This window comes from Pipistrellus kuhlii, unplaced genomic scaffold (genome assembly GCF_014108245.1).
Source record: "Pipistrellus kuhlii isolate mPipKuh1 unplaced genomic scaffold, mPipKuh1.p scaffold_m20_p_16, whole genome shotgun sequence".
In the NCBI taxonomy this organism is placed as follows: Eukaryota; Metazoa; Chordata; class Mammalia; order Chiroptera; family Vespertilionidae; genus Pipistrellus; species Pipistrellus kuhlii.
In genome coordinates this window covers 24,843,213-24,861,218 of record NW_023425471.1, presented here as the reverse complement: position 1 = coordinate 24,861,218, position 18,006 = coordinate 24,843,213, and the positions used below count along the sequence as shown (strand labels likewise).

Here is an 18,006-nt window from a genome sequence, read left to right as displayed (position 1 = left end):
TGCTTCTGCAAGCTATAGTCCCAAACGCCTGGCATTCATGCTTGAACCACCCCTCACACCTGCTGCTGGCGTCCATCAATGGGTGCGAGTGGTGGCTGCCAGGCCCATTTGCCCCCAAGGGCTTCTCCACCTCCCCCTGCTCCTAAGCAGCAACCAGGGTAGCAGCCACTGCTTACACCTGCTAAGGGCACTGGCCCCACTCACTCTGTGCCATCAGCAGGTGTGAGCAGGGCAAGTGCTGTCAGCATGTGGAGGTAGTGGGAGTGGGGTTGCCAGAAGACAAGGGACAGGGGCCATGGTGGGAAGGGCTGGGCAGGGGCATGGAAGATGGGCTGAGACCTGTCCCTGTGACCACTGCAGCCTTGTGGCCCACAGGTCCTTTCAATGTGCACGAATTCATGCACTGAGCACCTATTGTTAAGATATAAACCCTGAGAAGGAAGATAGGGGGTGAATTTAGGCATAGCTTGGCTTTAAGTTAGGCAGAATCACTGTTTGTCTACCTTTGAAGTTTATGTAGACTTAGGAAAGAACTCTCAGCCTAATAACAAATTTTCCCCACTATTTGGTACTTCTGTGGATGTTAAGTATTAAAAAGCCCTGATCAAAAAAAAAAAAAAAAAAAACCATGAAAATAGGGAAGGAAGTTTTTAAAACTTTATTCATTTGCCCTGATCATGAGTGTGGTGCCAAAGTAAGGAGGGGAATGTATAACAAGGAGGAAATAAAAATAAATTAAATGGGTATGAGTTTTGGTGGGCCCAGTCTATGAGTTCAGGAAGATTTCCTTCTTAGTGGCAGAATCTGTTTCTCTTGGGCTCTTTGTTGCTCATATTAGATAGAGCCAGAGTAAGGAAGTTTTTTTACTTGTGTTGATTCCATGCAGAGTAATTTGATGAGTGTCAGGGAAGGGTGTAAAATAAGCCTTTACCTGGTTTCAGAGAGATACAATAATTATTCTTAAATACTATATTTTCCAAAAATTCATTAAGAGAATAAACTTAGTATATTCTTATTTTAAGTGACCTGTGCTGGTAATGTTTTGCCAATTGTCAGGATTATTTATTTAAAACTATCAAGCTTGTACTTGTAGCCATTTCTCAAATACTAGCCACTTTTTTTTCTTGGAGCTGATCCACAATGCATATTTGACAGTAATTTTGGCTGTTATCCTCATTCTTTTTAAAAGTTGTATGAAAGAAAATGCAAAAAAAGGGAAGATTGGATGGGGGGAAAGTATAGGAAATATATAAAGTATAAAATCCAAGTTAGAATGGACCAACATTAAAATCCGCAAACCATTACAAATGTTTTACTTCTTAGTAATCCTGATTGAGCCTTTAGTTCATATATGACTATACAAATTCCAGTGGAGCACCAGAGAGATTACATAAACAAATACTAGATTTGATTCAAGTTCATTATTTCAACAGGGAGTGTTTGAGGCTGAAAAGATGCAGGATACATTTACAATTATTTATTACTGTCACTGTGCCAGGCAGTCAAAGACAGCTGAAAAGTGAACATGCAATGCCTATTTTGGGAATTACCCAGTTCGTATCTGGACTAGTTCTTTTTATTATTTATTACAATTTTTTAATTTGTTAACTCTGCCCCAAATTAGTCAAGGACAAAATGGTCCTCACAATTCTGGGTGCAAAGGTCCTAAATCAAAACGTTTTTAAAAATCTCCCAGCCATAAGTTATGAATTGAATAGAAAAAAATGGGAAAATAGTTGTATGCCTTTGATATACTACAATAAGAATGAGAAATATAATGAGCCAAGAGTAATGTAATTATTAGCATAGGAAGGCCTTCATCATTTGAGAGCAGTTATGAACACATGATTAAATTCAAAGGAATAAATTTTCCTTCAGCTAATGGTTTGGCAAGCATAGCATTTAACTACCCAATTGCCCCATGAAAAACACACAATGAGCATAGACAATAATTTGTCTCCTTATTCTTTCTTCCCCAACTCTACCTAGGAACAAGGATTATCAAATTTGATATGCATAACTCAATTGAAGCACAGAATTCTTTACTGATTATATTGAATTAAACTAACTGGAAGTTGAGGGATTCAGTGTGAAAATTACCTTTAATGTTTTTCAAGGTTTTTATTTATTTGTATTTCTTCTTGAATTTATTGGGGTGATAGTGGTTAATAAGATTATATAGGTTTCTGTAATAGTGTCAACAATAAAAATAAAGTAAAAAACAGTTAGACATTGGTCAAATATATGGTGACTGAAGATTATTTGACTTTGGGTGGTGAGTACACAATACAATATACAGATCATGTATCATATAATTACTTTTAATATTAATCATGCCAGTTCTCTTAATTTCCTGGAGTGAGAACAAAGCTGTATATTAGAGATCTGTAATTAATAAATTTTATCTACTCACTGTAAGAACAAGAACAAATATTACATTGGTAAATACCAAAAATATATTTCCAAATATCAAGATGATAAAATCAGAATATATATTCTATCAGACATATTTCTCATGGGCTTTTTGAAACTCAAATGCAATAATTTTATTTAATCCATTACTTCTATCTGTTAAAATAGAATTCAATTTTTTGTTTTGCAATCTGTTAATCTTTATTACATCTTTTTTTTTATTATGGTCTCACATAATTGTCCTTATTCCCCCATTCCCATCCCAAACCCCTCCCTAGATATGCCCCCCCAACCCCCGTTGTCCATGGCCACTGGCTAGGCCCATATGTATGCACACAAAGAACTCAATTTTTTTATTTAAAAAAATAAGAACTCAAATTTAAGAAATGTGATTACTATAAAGCCTTCTGAATTATTGAATTTGCTTTAGGATTTATCCAAAAGTTGGGGAAATTTCTTCCCCTTCTCGTATTTGGCCACAAAGAATTTATAGTTGTATAGTTAATATAAATAAAGATCAGCATATTTTTTTCATGTGGTACATAAATGTTAAATAACTATGTTGTACTTGTGAAATCCATATATTATTGTATTTCAAGTATACTTTAATAAAAAAAGAATAATTCTGTCATGTTTAAAATGTTAAAGATTAACACATTCTTGAAATTACACTTTCTCTTCAATGATAAAAAGAGCTGCGAATGCTTACTTTGTTCTAGGCATTATGCTAAGTGGCATTTAAATATCTTTTTTTAAATTCCCAGATACATACACAAATTTAACATACCCTATGGTGAAGATAGTAGATGTAAAAGGATAAAAGCATAGAAAAACTGAATGTAAAAAATAAATTTTTAAAAGATATGTAAATCTCCTTAGAAAGTAGCAATTTAGAATTTGAATGAGATCAGCCTGAATTTAAAGTCTGTCCTACATGATGTACTGCTTGAATCTTATTACTTTTTGTTATTTATAATAGTCCTAGAAATTTGTGCTGAAAGTAATGTTTTATGATTCTGGGATAGTCTACAACACATAATTTTCCTATTCATAGAACCAGTACTGTTGAAGAATGATCAGAAGGAGGAGAGGAAGAAGAAAGACTAGAAGAAAAGAAAGGTGATATTCCAAATTTTTATCAAGATGAGTATATTTATCAGGATTATTTAGAATGCAAGTGATGGAAACCCAGCTGAAACTCACTTAAACAAAGATAATTATTTATTCAAGCAACTTAGCCAGTTCAGTAAAGTTGAATTCAGGTACTAAAAAAGATGTTGTAAGCCAATGTAAGGGATCTGACTCTGCATTTTATGACTGGGGGTTCATTCTAGGTAGGCTTTCTCAGCCCAAGTGATTTGTACACTGGTCTTGCACAGTAATCTCCACTCTGCACCTCTAGGGTATACATCAGTGGTCCCCAACCTTTATTTGGCCATGCCCCACCTAAGTATCTCTAAAATCCTGAGGCCAAAACTGTGACATATAATTCTTGTTACTCAAAAAATAAACTCTTATTCATATGGAAGAAGCCTAAAAGGCCATTAACTTGGTCTAAACAAGCTTCCAAAGAACATGGCATCCATGAAAGAGAAAAATAAAAGAATGAAAGCACAGTTGAAGTACTGAGAAAGAAATCACTAAGAAATTATTTAAAAATAATAATATGAAGTGGTATGAAAAATAGCAAAAAAAAAGTTTCAAAACATAAAATAGAGAACTGAAATGCATAAATATGTCAAAATATATATTTATATACTGTATACGAGGCCCCTAGAACCATAATACAAAAAATCACTGTTAATAACTCATTCTTAAATTGCCCTTCAAACCCCCCCCCCCACACACACACACACACACACTCTTGGAAAGCATGTGCAGCAGGTTGGGAACCATTGATATATATAGATAGTGTCTTGCCCAGATCTGCATGGTGAGCAGTGGATAACTGATAATTGAACCATACCCTTTAGCTGTAATTAACCCTTTGCCATATTACCAGGAATTATTGGATACTTATCTGCTTGCTTGAAAATCTCCTTCACATGGACTAGCTGCATGAGCTCCCCCTGCCCCCACCACCACATTTATCACCATGCTTGTACCTAAGAAGCTAAAACAAAAAACATCACAAAAAGTTTTTTTTACCACGAAACTCCAGTACTGACATACTATCAGTTCATTCATATTCCATTATATTTTGAGTCGGATTCACTTTAAATGTCCTTTGATCAAATGTATCAGAGTAGAATAGGAGAACCTTTCTGAAAAGGTGCGAATGTCATTACCTAAGATTCAGTCTGCAAGAGTCCAGAGGTAGCTGGTTTGTTATTTCTGATGAAAAGTGGATGACAAAATCCCACACATACAGGTAAAATCTTAGATCTGCATGCCTAAACATGCTCCTTGGAAGTGGTAGACAATTCTCTTCCTGGCAAAAAGAAGATGGCTTTCTCTAATTTAAAGAAAAGTAAAACCCAGCCCAGGAAGATATACCAAGAAATGCTGGAATCAATTATTCGAACTAAACATTTTGAGGTGTCTCCTCCTTGAGAGCAAAATTCCCATTGGTGCTCTGCTGGTGACCCTAAAATCCTTGTTTGTTGATTAAGTCATGTGGGAAAATAAGAGGCTGTGGGTGAGAATACTGGGCTCCTGTACATGCATTAGTTGAGGAACTCAAATTGCATGATTATTGACAATATACATCTGGGAGCCTCCTATCTGCCCCTTACCTCCCTACCTGGATAGAAAGAATAGACTAACATGCTGCCCACCAGTTTGAGACCCAAACTTCAGAAGAATGTCCCCAAAAAGCTTGTGCGCCTCTGTTTCTTCACCGCACTCACTGGAGAATAGAAGACACTGATACACTCCTCTGGATTTACTTAAATAACATTGCACTTTTGTTGGAAAACTGGCCCCAGTGGGCAATTATTTCCTATGTTCTTGGATTTTACAATTTAATGTAAAACAGTAACTCTGTGTATCCCATCTCCTCAGTATCCTGACCCCCTTTCCAGCCAAACCCTCAAACTCAGTCCATCCCTGCTCCCTGTCAGACGCTGAAGAGTAACTCAAGGTGTTCTTTTGTTTTTCCAATAGTTTCCAAAACAAACAGTGGAGGCTATGACCAGCTGGGTACTCACTCAATTGGATGCAACAGCACCTCCCAATCGGAGCTTTCTGAGCCACCATTGGCGGCAGGTCAACTCCCTAAGAGGCCCTGGCTTGCCAATCTCTGCACTCTGCCATGTCCAGGAATCAGGGAGTTAAGGACTGATGGTCCGCACATGTCCATTGGGAGGGAGGAGACCGCAGAGGAAAGGGGGACTAGACTCCAAAGGACTTTGACTTCAGTTTGATCTTCTTTTCCTTTCATCCTATTCAAAGAAATATATATATATCTAAATCACACACACACACACACACACACACACACACACAACTTTTTTTTCTTTGAATATTGATCCAGAATTTTTTTTTTTTTTCTGATTTGGGGATTACTTTCTCTCTTCAGTCCTCTGCGCACTCCCTCCCCCTCCCTCCTTAAAAGCAATTCAGGTTGAAACTTTGCAGTGCACATTCCCCTCCAGGGATGGCTCTGAGCTCTCGGGCGCAAGCCTTTTCAGTAGAAGCCTTGGTGGGGAGAACCAGCAAAAGAAAAGTGCAAGATCGAAGAAAGGAGGTGCAGCCTGAGCTACAGGAGAAAGAGAGGGGAAAGGAGGGAGAGAGGAGCAGCGTCACAGGGAAGGAGCGTGAGCAGCCGGGTAAGTACCCCTACCTCGCCCCCAAACCCTGCTATTGGAGCTTGCTGGATCTGCAAGTCCCAGCCTAGCCTAAGACGCTGCAGAAAGATGGATGTCCTGGCCCAGATGAATGGCCAATATTGGGGCCGCTGGGACACTTAGTCCACTTGGCTGTCTGGAAGTTTCAGAGCCTCGGAGTTCAGTCTGTAATTTTGTGGTTCGTTTATGGTGAAGGGGAGAAGTGAGACTCTCCAACCTCCCTGATACCCTGAGAGCCTCAAAGTGGCTGTTTCTCGGGGTAGGAAGCAGGGCATACACCCCAATTCCAAGAAATTTAAGCCTCAGGGACCGAAAATCTCTGAGAAAGTAAGGATGGGCCAATTTGAAGAAGGACCATGCCTTTAACAGAGCGCACCGTGAACCCATTTATCTCCATCGGAGACAACAGTGGGTGTTGTGGGGATCTCGGAGATCAGCCTCCAAGGTCCCCGGGCTAGGCAGTAGGAGACTAGGCGAGAAGATGGGTGTGAACCAGGAAGCTTTCTTGAAAACTCCAGGCGTCTCTGTATCCAACAGAAAAGCGACCCAAGACAGAGTCCTCAGCAACTTTCTCAGGTTGCAGAGGCCCTGGAGGAGGCCACAGCGGCGGCAACTATGGCTCTGAGGGCTGCAGCGGCGGAGACGGTGGAGGCGGAGGCGGTGGAGACTGTGGAGGCGGCAGCAGCTGCGGAGGAGGCAGAGGTGGCACAGACAGCAGCGGGGGCAGCTGCGGCGGAGGCAGCAGCAGCGGCAGTGGCAGCGGAGGCGGAGGCAATGAAGATCTCAACAAGGGTGAAACTCGGGGAGAGAAAGATGCTATCCAAGTGGAGCTTCAAGGATCTGAGCTGTGGAAGAGATTCCACGCCATTGGGACTGAGATGATTATTACCAAAGCCGGCAGGTTCGGCTCTGCTCAAGCTGATTAAGGGTCACACACGGTAGTTCCTTATTGTTCAGCTCTCCTAAGATGTGATGCCCCCGGCTTTATGCACTAGCAATCAACCCCTCACCCCGTACCCCTACCCCGACAGACATTAGAAAGCCACTGCCTCTCAGTTGACCAGATTAGGATATGCCTGGCTCATGTTAATGGCTCCGTATTTCTTTTCTGTACATTGTGACTCCCAAAACTCATTCTTCTTGCGTGATATATGACAAAAATTAGACCTGCCAAGGAGCTAGATGCCAGATTCCAACCCTGCATCTTAAGCTTATGGCCATGGTAACCTGTTAAAGCCTCATAGTTTTCAGAAGACATTATCCCATCTAGCATCTTCCCAAATCATCATCCCTAGCCCAGGCCAGTCAGAGGTGGAGCATTCCCACTTTGACCTGGTGCCATAGGGCTATATTTTAGGGGCAGCTGGGCAACTTTGTGTGTGTCAATCCTCCTAATTTCAGTCTTTTTCGAATCTGCTTTCAAAAAGTTCCACTGAAAACCTGAGAAAGGGGAATAGCATTTCTCTCTTACTTTCTCTGTTATAGCTTTTTTTTTTTCTTTTTTCTTTTTTTTTATGGTGGTAGTGGGGAGTGGGGTGGACAAAGTCTTGTGGTAAGGATATTCTACTCCATACAGACATCCTAAACTTATTCAATCGAGTATACAACTAACAGTTTTTGTTCTTATAGAAAATGTCATTCCCTAAACCTGTCCTCGAATGGGAAGGGTATTGTGAATTCCTTCACTTCTCATTTGACCCCCAACCCTGCCACACTTGAAATGTCTCTAAAAGCACCCAGATCAGTTGCTATTTCTCTTCCACAGGCGGATGTTCCCCTCTGTTCGGGTCAAGGTGAAAGGGCTGGACCCAGGGAAGCAGTACTATGTGGTCATGGATGTAGTGCCTGTGGATTCCAAACGCTATAGGTAACCAGGCCCTAAGGAGAGTACTACAGGCTCAGGCTGGGAATAGAGATTCTGGTCTTTGGAACCTGAGAGTGCTATTTTGAAAACTCTAAAACTCTACCACAGGTAAGGGAAGTGGGATTGCTTTCCTGTGGAATTTGAGAATCAAATTTTCTTGATCAAACCAAATTGTCTTGTTCACACTGGGGTTCAGACTGAGAAAAAATCATTCCTCCTTTTTCTTCTCCTTCTTGTAAAGAGGTGCCGTTTGCTTCTTCGGTGTCTCCCAAACCTCTGGTCTATCCACTGCTCTGGCCTTGTCTGAGCAAACGGCAGAAGGTGTGGACTCAGATGGCTGTTTGTGGAAGTTTGGGAAGAAATGCCTGCGATTCTGCGTCCACACTGGGCTCTTGGTTGTGCTACTTTGGCAGAAGATCCTGGAGTAACGCCCTGGTTTGCCATCCAATGCTAGTCTAGCAGTTACTGTACTAGGTCCATCTTTTCTTTCTTAGCCTCTTTCCAGAAACACAGGTCAGGTCACAGAGAGTACAAGAAAACTTGTCTCTTGCTATAAGCACTCTACTTAGTTTTATCTAAAAGTGTCTGAATTAATAAAAAACCAAGAAGCTGGAAGTGTGGGCCTACTAGCACTTTGGCTCAGGAGCTATGGGGTTTGTGTGGGAGCCACTGCACTCTGGCCGTGAGCTGAGAGCTATGAGCTTTCTACCAAAGTGGGTGTCTAGCCTTTCTAGGAGACAGCTAGGTTTGGAGGTTAAGGAAAAAGCACAGCTCAAGAGGCCGCAGGAGCAAATGTCTGGGAACAACAGAACAAGCTGTTAGCCTCTGGTATTTGAGCTATCTTGAAAATGCTGTGCACAACCCAGGGGATGAAATTAGAAATACTGTGAAAATCATTCTGGAGGCCAAATGGGGCAGAGTTCATGGGGATATACTGATATGAAGCCTTGCTGGCAAAAGTTCTTCCACAATGACTCTTGGCAGTGAACTGGATAGACACCTTCCTCACCTCCTCTGCTTCTTCCCTGACACTGTGGCCCAAAGCATGAGGATTTTTCTGGCCACTCTGTGAAATGAAATGGGTTAGCTCAATTTCTGTTGTGATTCCTGAGAGGAAATACAAACCAGACTCTGAAATCCCATGACATTATACTTGTTCTGGCACTGCATTGTGTTTTAATGACATATGCTTATTTGCAGTTTTCTTTCTGTCCCAAACGATCTTTGGAAATCAAGTTTGAACTTCTACTAGTTTCCACTGGGATTAGCTGGCAAACTTTGGCAGAGGCCATTTGGACCAGATCTTGGCCGCCTTCTTCTCATGCCCCTAGATTTGGCTGGCTGTGCCTAAGGTTACATTTCCCTCGCCTTTTTTAGGTATGTGTACCACACCTCTCAGTGGATGGTAGCTGGGAATACTGACCACTCCTGCATCGCTCCCAGGCTCTATGTTCACCCAGATTCTCCCTGCTCAGGAGAGACCTGGATGAGGCAGATAATCAGCTTTGATCGCGTGAAACTCACCAACAATGAAATGGATGACAAAGACCAGGTAAGTGTGCAATCCTTTGCCCTGAGAAAAGGAAAGAAATGCTATGCTAAGGCATCAGAGACGAGGTCATCCTGGATATGCCAAGGAGGCTTCTTCTAGATGAGTTAATTGTGGTCTTTAAGAATTGATCAAGTTCTGGGCCTATAATGAAAGTAGTTCCTATGCCCTTTGATGGCTGAGACTGAGTTGGGAATGTTGAATTAAAGGACTGTGAGGATCAAATGGCACTTGTTTAAGCCTAGATACCTGTACTGGGAGAGTGGAAAGGAATGTTTCAAAGATCTCCCTGACTCCTCAACTTACCAAGCAATTGCTGTGAGCCCTGATTGCCTTTTAGTAGATGGGCATTTTTGGTGTGGCATGATGTGTTGGAAGTCTCCTTTCCAGCCACCTGCATAGATGGCCTTTGCAAGTCACCTTCATCTCGAGCTTCTCAGATGCACCCCTTCCGCTCCCCTTACCAGTCTGACCCTATGCCAACAATACGAGGAAATAGGCAAACTCCAGAAATTGAGGTGGAGAATGACAGGTGGTTGCCCATCGGTTACCATTAGCCCAAAGAATTTATGGCATGCAGTCAGATCCCAGTGACACTTGGGTACATCTCATGGATACCCACATTTGGAAGTAGAGAAAAGCCCATAGAAATGGAATCACTGATGGCTCTGATGCCCTGGTGCAGAAATTTCTTAGCCCTGAGGGTCTCTTCCTGGAACAAAATGGCAGAGAAAAATCCTTGCGTGTAACTTACGAGCCTTTCTGGTTTAGTTTTACTTTTGTGTGTAAGCAAATTGGGGGGTACTGATGAGAAGAGGAGAGTATTAAGGAAGGGAAGCCAATTTCTAGGTAGCATTTGATCATTTCTCCTCCAGATCATTCTGCAGTCCATGCACAAGTACAAGCCCCGTGTGCACGTGATGGAGCAGGACAGCAGAGTCAGCCTGTCCTGGATTCAGTCCCTGCCCACCGAAGGAGTTAAAACATTCTCCTTTGAAGAAACAGAGTTCACCACGGTAACAGCTTATCAAAACCAGCAGGTAAAGCTAACAAGATCTCTGGCAAGCAGTGGTGATCACAGAGGGACTTGCAGAAGAGAGGAAAGTTGCACTATATGGATTGAATTTTCCTTGGTTTAAAAAAACAACCACCACAACATAGTCTTATTGCATTTTTACCAAGGCATGTTTGATTGTGTATTGTGTGGATCTTGTGATTAAGAAAAGAGCAAAACAATGTGCCGGGAGAAAAAGAAAATAACCATTCTAAAGTTGACTTAGAAATACATTTGCATTTATTTAACATGCCGAAGTACATTGAAAAGTGTTTTATGGTTTTGTAACCATTAAAAACAATGGAGACAGTGTTATTACTAGTGCACTGACTTTATATTTTTCTCTTTTGAATTCATAGATTACCAAACTGAAAATAGACAGGAATCCTTTTGCTAAGGGATTTAGAGATCCTGGAAGAAACAAGTAAGCAATATAACAATCACATCGAATACTTACATAGCCCTTTTCACAAGTATTACAGATAATCAAAGTGTGGATCAGAGACTCAGAGGCCCTAAATTTTGTAGCTAGTAGATGGTGAAAATGGACTTAGATTATTTGTCTCCAAAATCTTGCTTCCTTCCCAATATATTAAAAAATATCCACTTTTAAGATATTGCTTATTCTAGTTTCATCAATTTTTTTAATCAAGGAATAATTACTTGGGATTTTATTTACAAGTCTAGCTATAAAAAGAATTATATTTCAGATATTCACACCTCAAAATCATAACAAAATAACTCACAAGTGTACATAAATAATTATTTTCAGGAAAAACATTCTGGACTTGCTGAAGTTTGAATCTCTTTTTCCAGGGGTGTGTTGGAAGGGCTTTTAGAGACCTACCCATGGGTGCCTTCTCTCACTCTGGATTTTAAAACTTTTGGTTCAGACACACAAAGTAAGAAACATTTTATTAATATTTATTTTTAAATGTTAATTAAATAGCTACAGACAAAGTTTTTATACCAAATATTACACAAGGGGATAAGTACATGTTAGAAAAGTGCGTTTATAAGAAAATGGGTATATATCTTGATGAAAGGTAAGAGGAGAAAAGGGAAAGGAGCTGGCATGAAGGAAAAGAGCAGAGACATGATAATGATGAATTTATTGACTTCTGTCTTCCTGAGATCTCTAGATGTCACCTAAATTCTTTAGCATCTTACTATTAATATTCTTTAGAATCTGTGGTGCATTTGTGGACTTATTTGCAAATATGTTAGATATGGGAATAAATACTTTGTGTTTTATGTTAAACATTTATCACATGTTAAAATGACTTCCATTAAATTAAATTAATTAAAAGTTTTATCATACTTAGCTCTATTTCTTCTATTGTTGTAATTGGGGAAAAAATGTTAAAAACAATACTAAACCATTTCAAATAGCTTAATTACCACAAGCATTTAAAATATTTGTAATGTGTTTGTTCTCAGATAGGACAATACATGACTAAATAATAATCATAATTAGACAATGCAGGGTTTCTCATGAAAGAATGTATACCTTCATTTACTCTGATATTTAACAATATATAAAATAGCTTACTTACAAGCTACAAGGAATTATTTTATCCCTTATGTCTTTACTTCATTAAAGTTCTGGGGGGAGATGGGTAAAGTTCTGGAACATAAATTCTAGGCTACAATTACCTTGAGAAATCATCAATATTACAGTTATGTTGAGTTTTACACAGTACCATAACAAGCAATTGAAATGTGAAGAGATGAAGTCTAATCATTTGGCAAAATATTTCATGGGATTGACGATATTAATTTGGTCTGGAAGATTGCATACAAATATTTTTGTATTATCACTTTAATAGCATCAAGGCAGCATGTTTTTTTTAAATATTTAAGTCAATGCAAAGTGCCCAAATAAAAAAAGTTTGATTATAAGTAGTTGACAATTTAAAAAGCACATTTTCTGAATTACTTAATATGTCCAGAATACTCTCAAATTGCAAATAAAATGGGTACCAATTTTAAAAAATTTTAAATGTTTAGGTATAAAATAGATTTGCCACCCTGTTGATAAGGGATTAGTCTATGTACATAAAATAGAAAAACAACAGTAACACACACACACACAAATTTGATTATGTTCAATCAATAAAAAATCTTTTCAATTCAAAAAATAAGTGAAGAGTTTAGATGTTTGTGGACCTTATAATTATCCCTAATTTTAGTAGATGCTAGGCAAACATAAAAGGTCACCTGACAACACTGATTTAAACATTTTCATTTTCATTTTCATCTTGATATTTTTTTAGACTGCAAAACTATCTTTAACTATTGATACAGTGTTACCATGAAAGTCTTTTTTTTTATGTATGAAAAAATCTAATGCATCTAAACATATACTTATTTATTTTATTGAATTTATTTGGTGACATCCTATACTAATATAATAAAAGCCTAATATGCAAATTGGCTGAACAGTGCAATGATCAGTCACTATAACAGGCACTGACCACCAGGAGGCAGACAGTTGACACAAGAGTTGCCCCGTAGTAAGAGTTGCCCCGTGGTGGTCAGTGTACTTCCACAGGGGGAGCACCACTCAGCCAGAAGCTGGGCTCATGGCTGGTGAGCACAGCAGTAGTGGCAGGAGTCTCTCCTGCCTCTGCTACATAGAGGGAGGGGTAAGGAGAGAGGAATTCCCAACTGTGAGAGCCCAGGATTGTGATGGGGGTATCGGGCCTAAGCCAGCAGGCAAACATCCCCCAAGGGTTCCCAGACTGCAAAAGACCACAGGCTGAGCTGAGGGACCCCCCCCCACACACACACACACACAAGCGCATGAATCTCATGTAACAGGCCTCTAGTTGGTTAATAAAATTTTATAGGATTCAGATGCATAAGACTACAATGCATCATGTATATATTGTACTGTTTTAATTTGTAAAGATTACTTTCATGTGTACTGATTTTTTATCAGCCTGTTGCTTTCTCTAGAATCCCAAACAACTAATTTGTTTAATTTAGTCAAGAAGAAGGGGGTTTGGGGGACTGGAAGGAAGAAGATAAAGGGATTAAGTAAAAAACAACAATAACAACAAAACAAAAAAGCCACATACATATAAGACATAGACAGAGGCAATAGTGTGGTGATGGCCAGAGGGAAAGGAGGTGAGGGATAGATGGATGTGGACAAAAGTGGGATAAGGGAAACAAAAAGAGATTTTGCTTGGGGCAAAGGGCACATGATGCAGTGTGCAGATGATATTTTATTGAGTTGTACTCTTAAAACCTGTATGTATTTATGTCACCCCAATAAATTTAATTAAAATTACATTTGAATTTTGATGAGGATTACATTAAATATGTATATTGCTTTGGGTAAGATGTCCATTTTAACTATGTTGATTCTTCCAATCCATGAACACAGGATATTTTTCCACTTTGTTATGTCTTTTCAGTCTCTTTTAATAATATTTTTGTAATTTTCAAGTTGGTAGCATTTCTGCTGATTTAATTCTTTTAGAAACTTTATGGATTCACTGTGAATTTTACTTGGGGGGGGGGGGTCGTCTACACAATTAGAAAATAGCCATAGCCACTCACCTCTTAAGGATAAGTCTTCCTCTATTTTTGGCTTTTGCTGAGATAACAATGCCCTTAAGCTTTTCAGTGTTCTGTAGAAGTCCATTTGTCTGACTGAAAAGTACTGCTTAGTAAATGCATTTTATCTTTCTGAGGTCCTAATAAAGGATTTTATACCCCCCAAAAAAATAATGTTTTATAATTTTCAGTACATAGATCTTTCACATTATTTGTATGTTTATTTAATAAAAATTAAAAAATGGAAAAGGAACTTTAGTAATTTTTTTAGTTTAAAAAAATCTAATTTATATTTTTAAGGTATTAGAGGCTCAGTGCATGAATTCATGCACCAGTGTAGTCCCTCGGCCTGGCCTGTGGGATCAGGCCAAAACTGGCTCTCCAACATCCCCAGAGGGGTCCCTGATTGTGAGAGGGCATAGGCCAGGCCCAGGGAACCCACCAGTGCACCATTGGGGCTGAGGAGGGATGCTGGAGATTGGCCAGCTGGGAAGGGACAGCAGGAGGGCTCCAGGGCATGTCTGGACCATCTTGCTCAGTCCCGATCGGCCAGACCCCAGAAGCAAGCTTAACCTATCAGTCAGAGAATCTGTCCCCTGGTGGTCAGTGCATGTCATAACAAGCAGTTTAGTGGCCTTAGCATATAATTAGCATGTTATGCTTTGGTTGGTTGAACGGATAACCCGACGACCGGACACTTAGCATATTAAGCTTTTATTATATAGGATAATTGGTTCTTGGTCATACTTAATTGGGCTTCTTTGTAATTCATTGGATAAATATTACCTACCACATAATAGTAGTGCTAAGAGTAATAGTGGTAGTAGTAGAGGTACAAATTCAACTTTGGTCAGAGGAATAAGCATATTCTTTCTCAAAGAAGTTTTAAAAAAATGCAAGAAAACCTAACCAAAGAATGAAGCAGGGATAGCTGTGGACATGATTAGTGATTCAGTAGGGACATCAAGTTCATTGCCTGAATTGTCATTCACAGGTGGAAGCAGTGGCTCATCTCCAGTGACGTCTAGTGGAGGGGCTTTGAACTCCTTGCTTTCTCCACCTTGTTCCCCACCTACATTTCACTTACCTACAAGTTCCCTTGGAATGGCCTATCCGGAGGTGTACCTGCACAGTATCAACTTGCCCCTTTGCTACAAGATTTGTCCAACTGATTTTTGGCGACAGCAGCCTCTTGTCTTGACTGCTGCTGAAAACCTAGCAAGCAACAGCAGTTCTCAGTCATTAAGCCCACTCATGATGGAAGTTGCCAATTCAAAAAACAGTTCATCTACAGACGTCAATGGGCAGTGTCTATCAGAACGCAATTCTTCCAATCAAATACTGTATGGATTTCAGGCAACTGGAAACATTTTATCACCAAACCTCATTGCCAGGGAAACAGTTCATTGCTCTTTCCATCCTTCCTTTTGCTTTTATAGGTATAATTTCACTATGCCGTCTAGACTGGTGAATGCTTCAAACCATCTCAAAATGAATGACAATACTCAAGTTTCTTTTGGAGAAGGCAAATGCAATCATGCTCATTGGTATCCAACCATTAATCATTGCCTTTAATGAAATAGTCACATTACTATAACAATTAAAAGTAAGCATACAGTTTTTCATTTGTATCCAGATAACAGTCAAGAGTTATTTGGCTTAAAAGATTTCATTATCAGAGAGCATTTCTCTGTTATGCATTTAAAGTGCCTTATTAAATGTTCATGAGAAGTCACATTCATTTTTCACCTATGCCAAATATGATCCATAATAATCTCTGATTACAATGGCTTTGGGCCTCAAAATAAGATTCTCACTAAATGTTATGTTTTGAGATGAACTACCAATGAAAATTTACCCCAGGAGATGAAGTCTGTAATTATAGTGAAGCCAGTGTACCATATCAATTGCTCTTACACATTGACAATGACCAAAAGAAGATGGATTTAATTTCTGTGAAAGCAGTGAAACAATTCTAGATCTATCTATGAATATTGGCTTCATTGTAATTGTCTTTTTAGTAATTGCAGGAGAAAATTTCATTGTTCATTTGTCTTATACTTTTATATTATATTATATCTGTATTATATTATATATACTAGTAGCTGATGAAGGGGCTACTAATATCAATATTAAGGTGCAAGTAAAGATGCAAACATTTAAATATTAATTTTTGAAGGCTAAAGATCATTTAATCCTGAGGAAAAATGAAGATTAAATGAAACTATTATAAATAAATTCAATCTTTTATTTCCTTTTATTTTCAAATCATTCAAAAGCACTTTTTATTTATTCCTTTAACAAATCTGGTATTTTATACAGTCTACAAAAGAAAGTTATTGTAGTTATCCAAAAAGATTATGAAATTTGGACTTGAAGGGAAAGAATATATTTGAGTCTATAAATATAAAAATACCATTACATTGTTACAATTTAATTCCACTCCTATACAATGATCACAGTAAATTAGACTAGACAAAGGTATCATAAACAAGACTTTATTTTAAACTAAAATGTTTATGAAGTTGAAAAGTTTCCTTTCACCTGATCCTAAATGTTTTATTACCAATAAAACATTGGTAATAAAAGGCTAATATCCAAATTTTCGCCTTGACTTGGAGTTGGGCCTGGAGTTTGATCAGGGGGACGGCTGGCCAACCTCTCGCAGACCCTTCCCTCAGCCAGCTCTGCCTAATCGGCCCTAATTGGGGAGGGCTGGCTGGACCCCACCCATGCACAAATTCATGCACCAGGCCTCTAGTATATATATAAACTATATATCTTTAAAATTAATCAGATTTTAATTTTAATCCTGCTAACTCTACCATTATTAACCCATGGCTCTTCATATCACCATGGCATGACCTAACTTTTGACAAACTAACCAAACTTTTAAACTGCTTTTGCTTTTTCTAACTTTTCTAAAACATATTAATAAAAACATATCATTACTTATTTTGTCCAAAATAATTATTTTCTCTTAAATGTGCCATATATATATATACTATCCAGTATATGCAGTTAATTTATATGTTTCTTCATTTCTGGAAGTAGGCTTAGAACAGCCTATGGTTACACTCAAATTGAGTATGCTAGTAGAGATGAAATATTATGTTGCCCCAAAATAAATAGGCATCTTTATAAAAGTCTGAAGCAGAACACATGTACTACCTTGGTTTATCAAATCAAGGATTAAAGCAGTAAGTATACTTTATTACTGTCTACTGTAAAGCCGGAAAGTTGTAAGCTAACATTTACTGCTAAAATAAACTTTGATTTTTAAAGCAGAAAAGCCTGTGTCATGTGATAATGAAACTTATTCTGATAGCTTACATGACAGATATTCAATAATTAATGACACAGTATTTAACTGAAAATTTCAGAAAATCTCTAAGTTACTTTCCAAACAGTAATATTTAGGAGAAAGCATTAATTTTATAGTTGCTCTAGTACATTTACCCCATGTTTTATATTTCAAACTACAGCTCCAGTGCACAAATTCATGCATGGGAGGTGGCCCTCTGGGTGGCCTGCAGGGATTGGGCCAAAACTCACAGTCCAACACAGCCTGCAGCTCCTATCTGCCCCCAACTACCCTCCCTGCTGGCCTAGTCACCCCCAACTGCCCTCCTCTGCCAGCCATCTTGTGGTGGCTATCTTGTGCAAGGGTGTGATGTTCAATTTGCATATTGCCTCTTTATTATATAGGATTGTAAAATATTCAAACATTAATATTGTTGTTTCAATTTGCTATAAGACAAAAATGAAGATT

The 18,006-nt window shown here is 38.8% G+C and overlaps 1 protein-coding gene across 2 annotated transcripts; it reads left to right on the top strand.

The window, feature by feature from the left end:
- The first annotated feature begins 6,010 nt into the window (after window positions 1-6,010).
- TBX22 (T-box transcription factor 22) lies at window positions 6,011-16,404 on the top strand. 2 transcript variants are annotated; one of them, XM_036439833.2, is made up of 9 exons: window positions 6,011-6,182; window positions 6,738-6,776; window positions 6,939-7,101; window positions 7,966-8,067; window positions 9,442-9,616; window positions 10,489-10,653; window positions 11,027-11,091; window positions 11,484-11,569; window positions 15,229-16,404. In XM_036439833.2, exons 1-9 carry the CDS (start codon window positions 6,011-6,013, stop codon window positions 15,807-15,809), a joined length of 1,548 nt encoding a protein of 515 aa, XP_036295726.1. In that variant the 3' UTR covers window positions 15,810-16,404. The 2 variants fall into 2 exon arrangements, with proteins under 2 accessions (XP_036295726.1, XP_045438395.1); XM_045582439.1 differs by lacking the exons at window positions 6,011-6,182; window positions 6,738-6,776; window positions 6,939-7,101 and adding an exon at window positions 13,326-13,355 and having other exon boundaries at window positions 11,484-11,554.
- The last annotated feature ends 1,602 nt before the right edge of the window (window positions 16,405-18,006 follow it).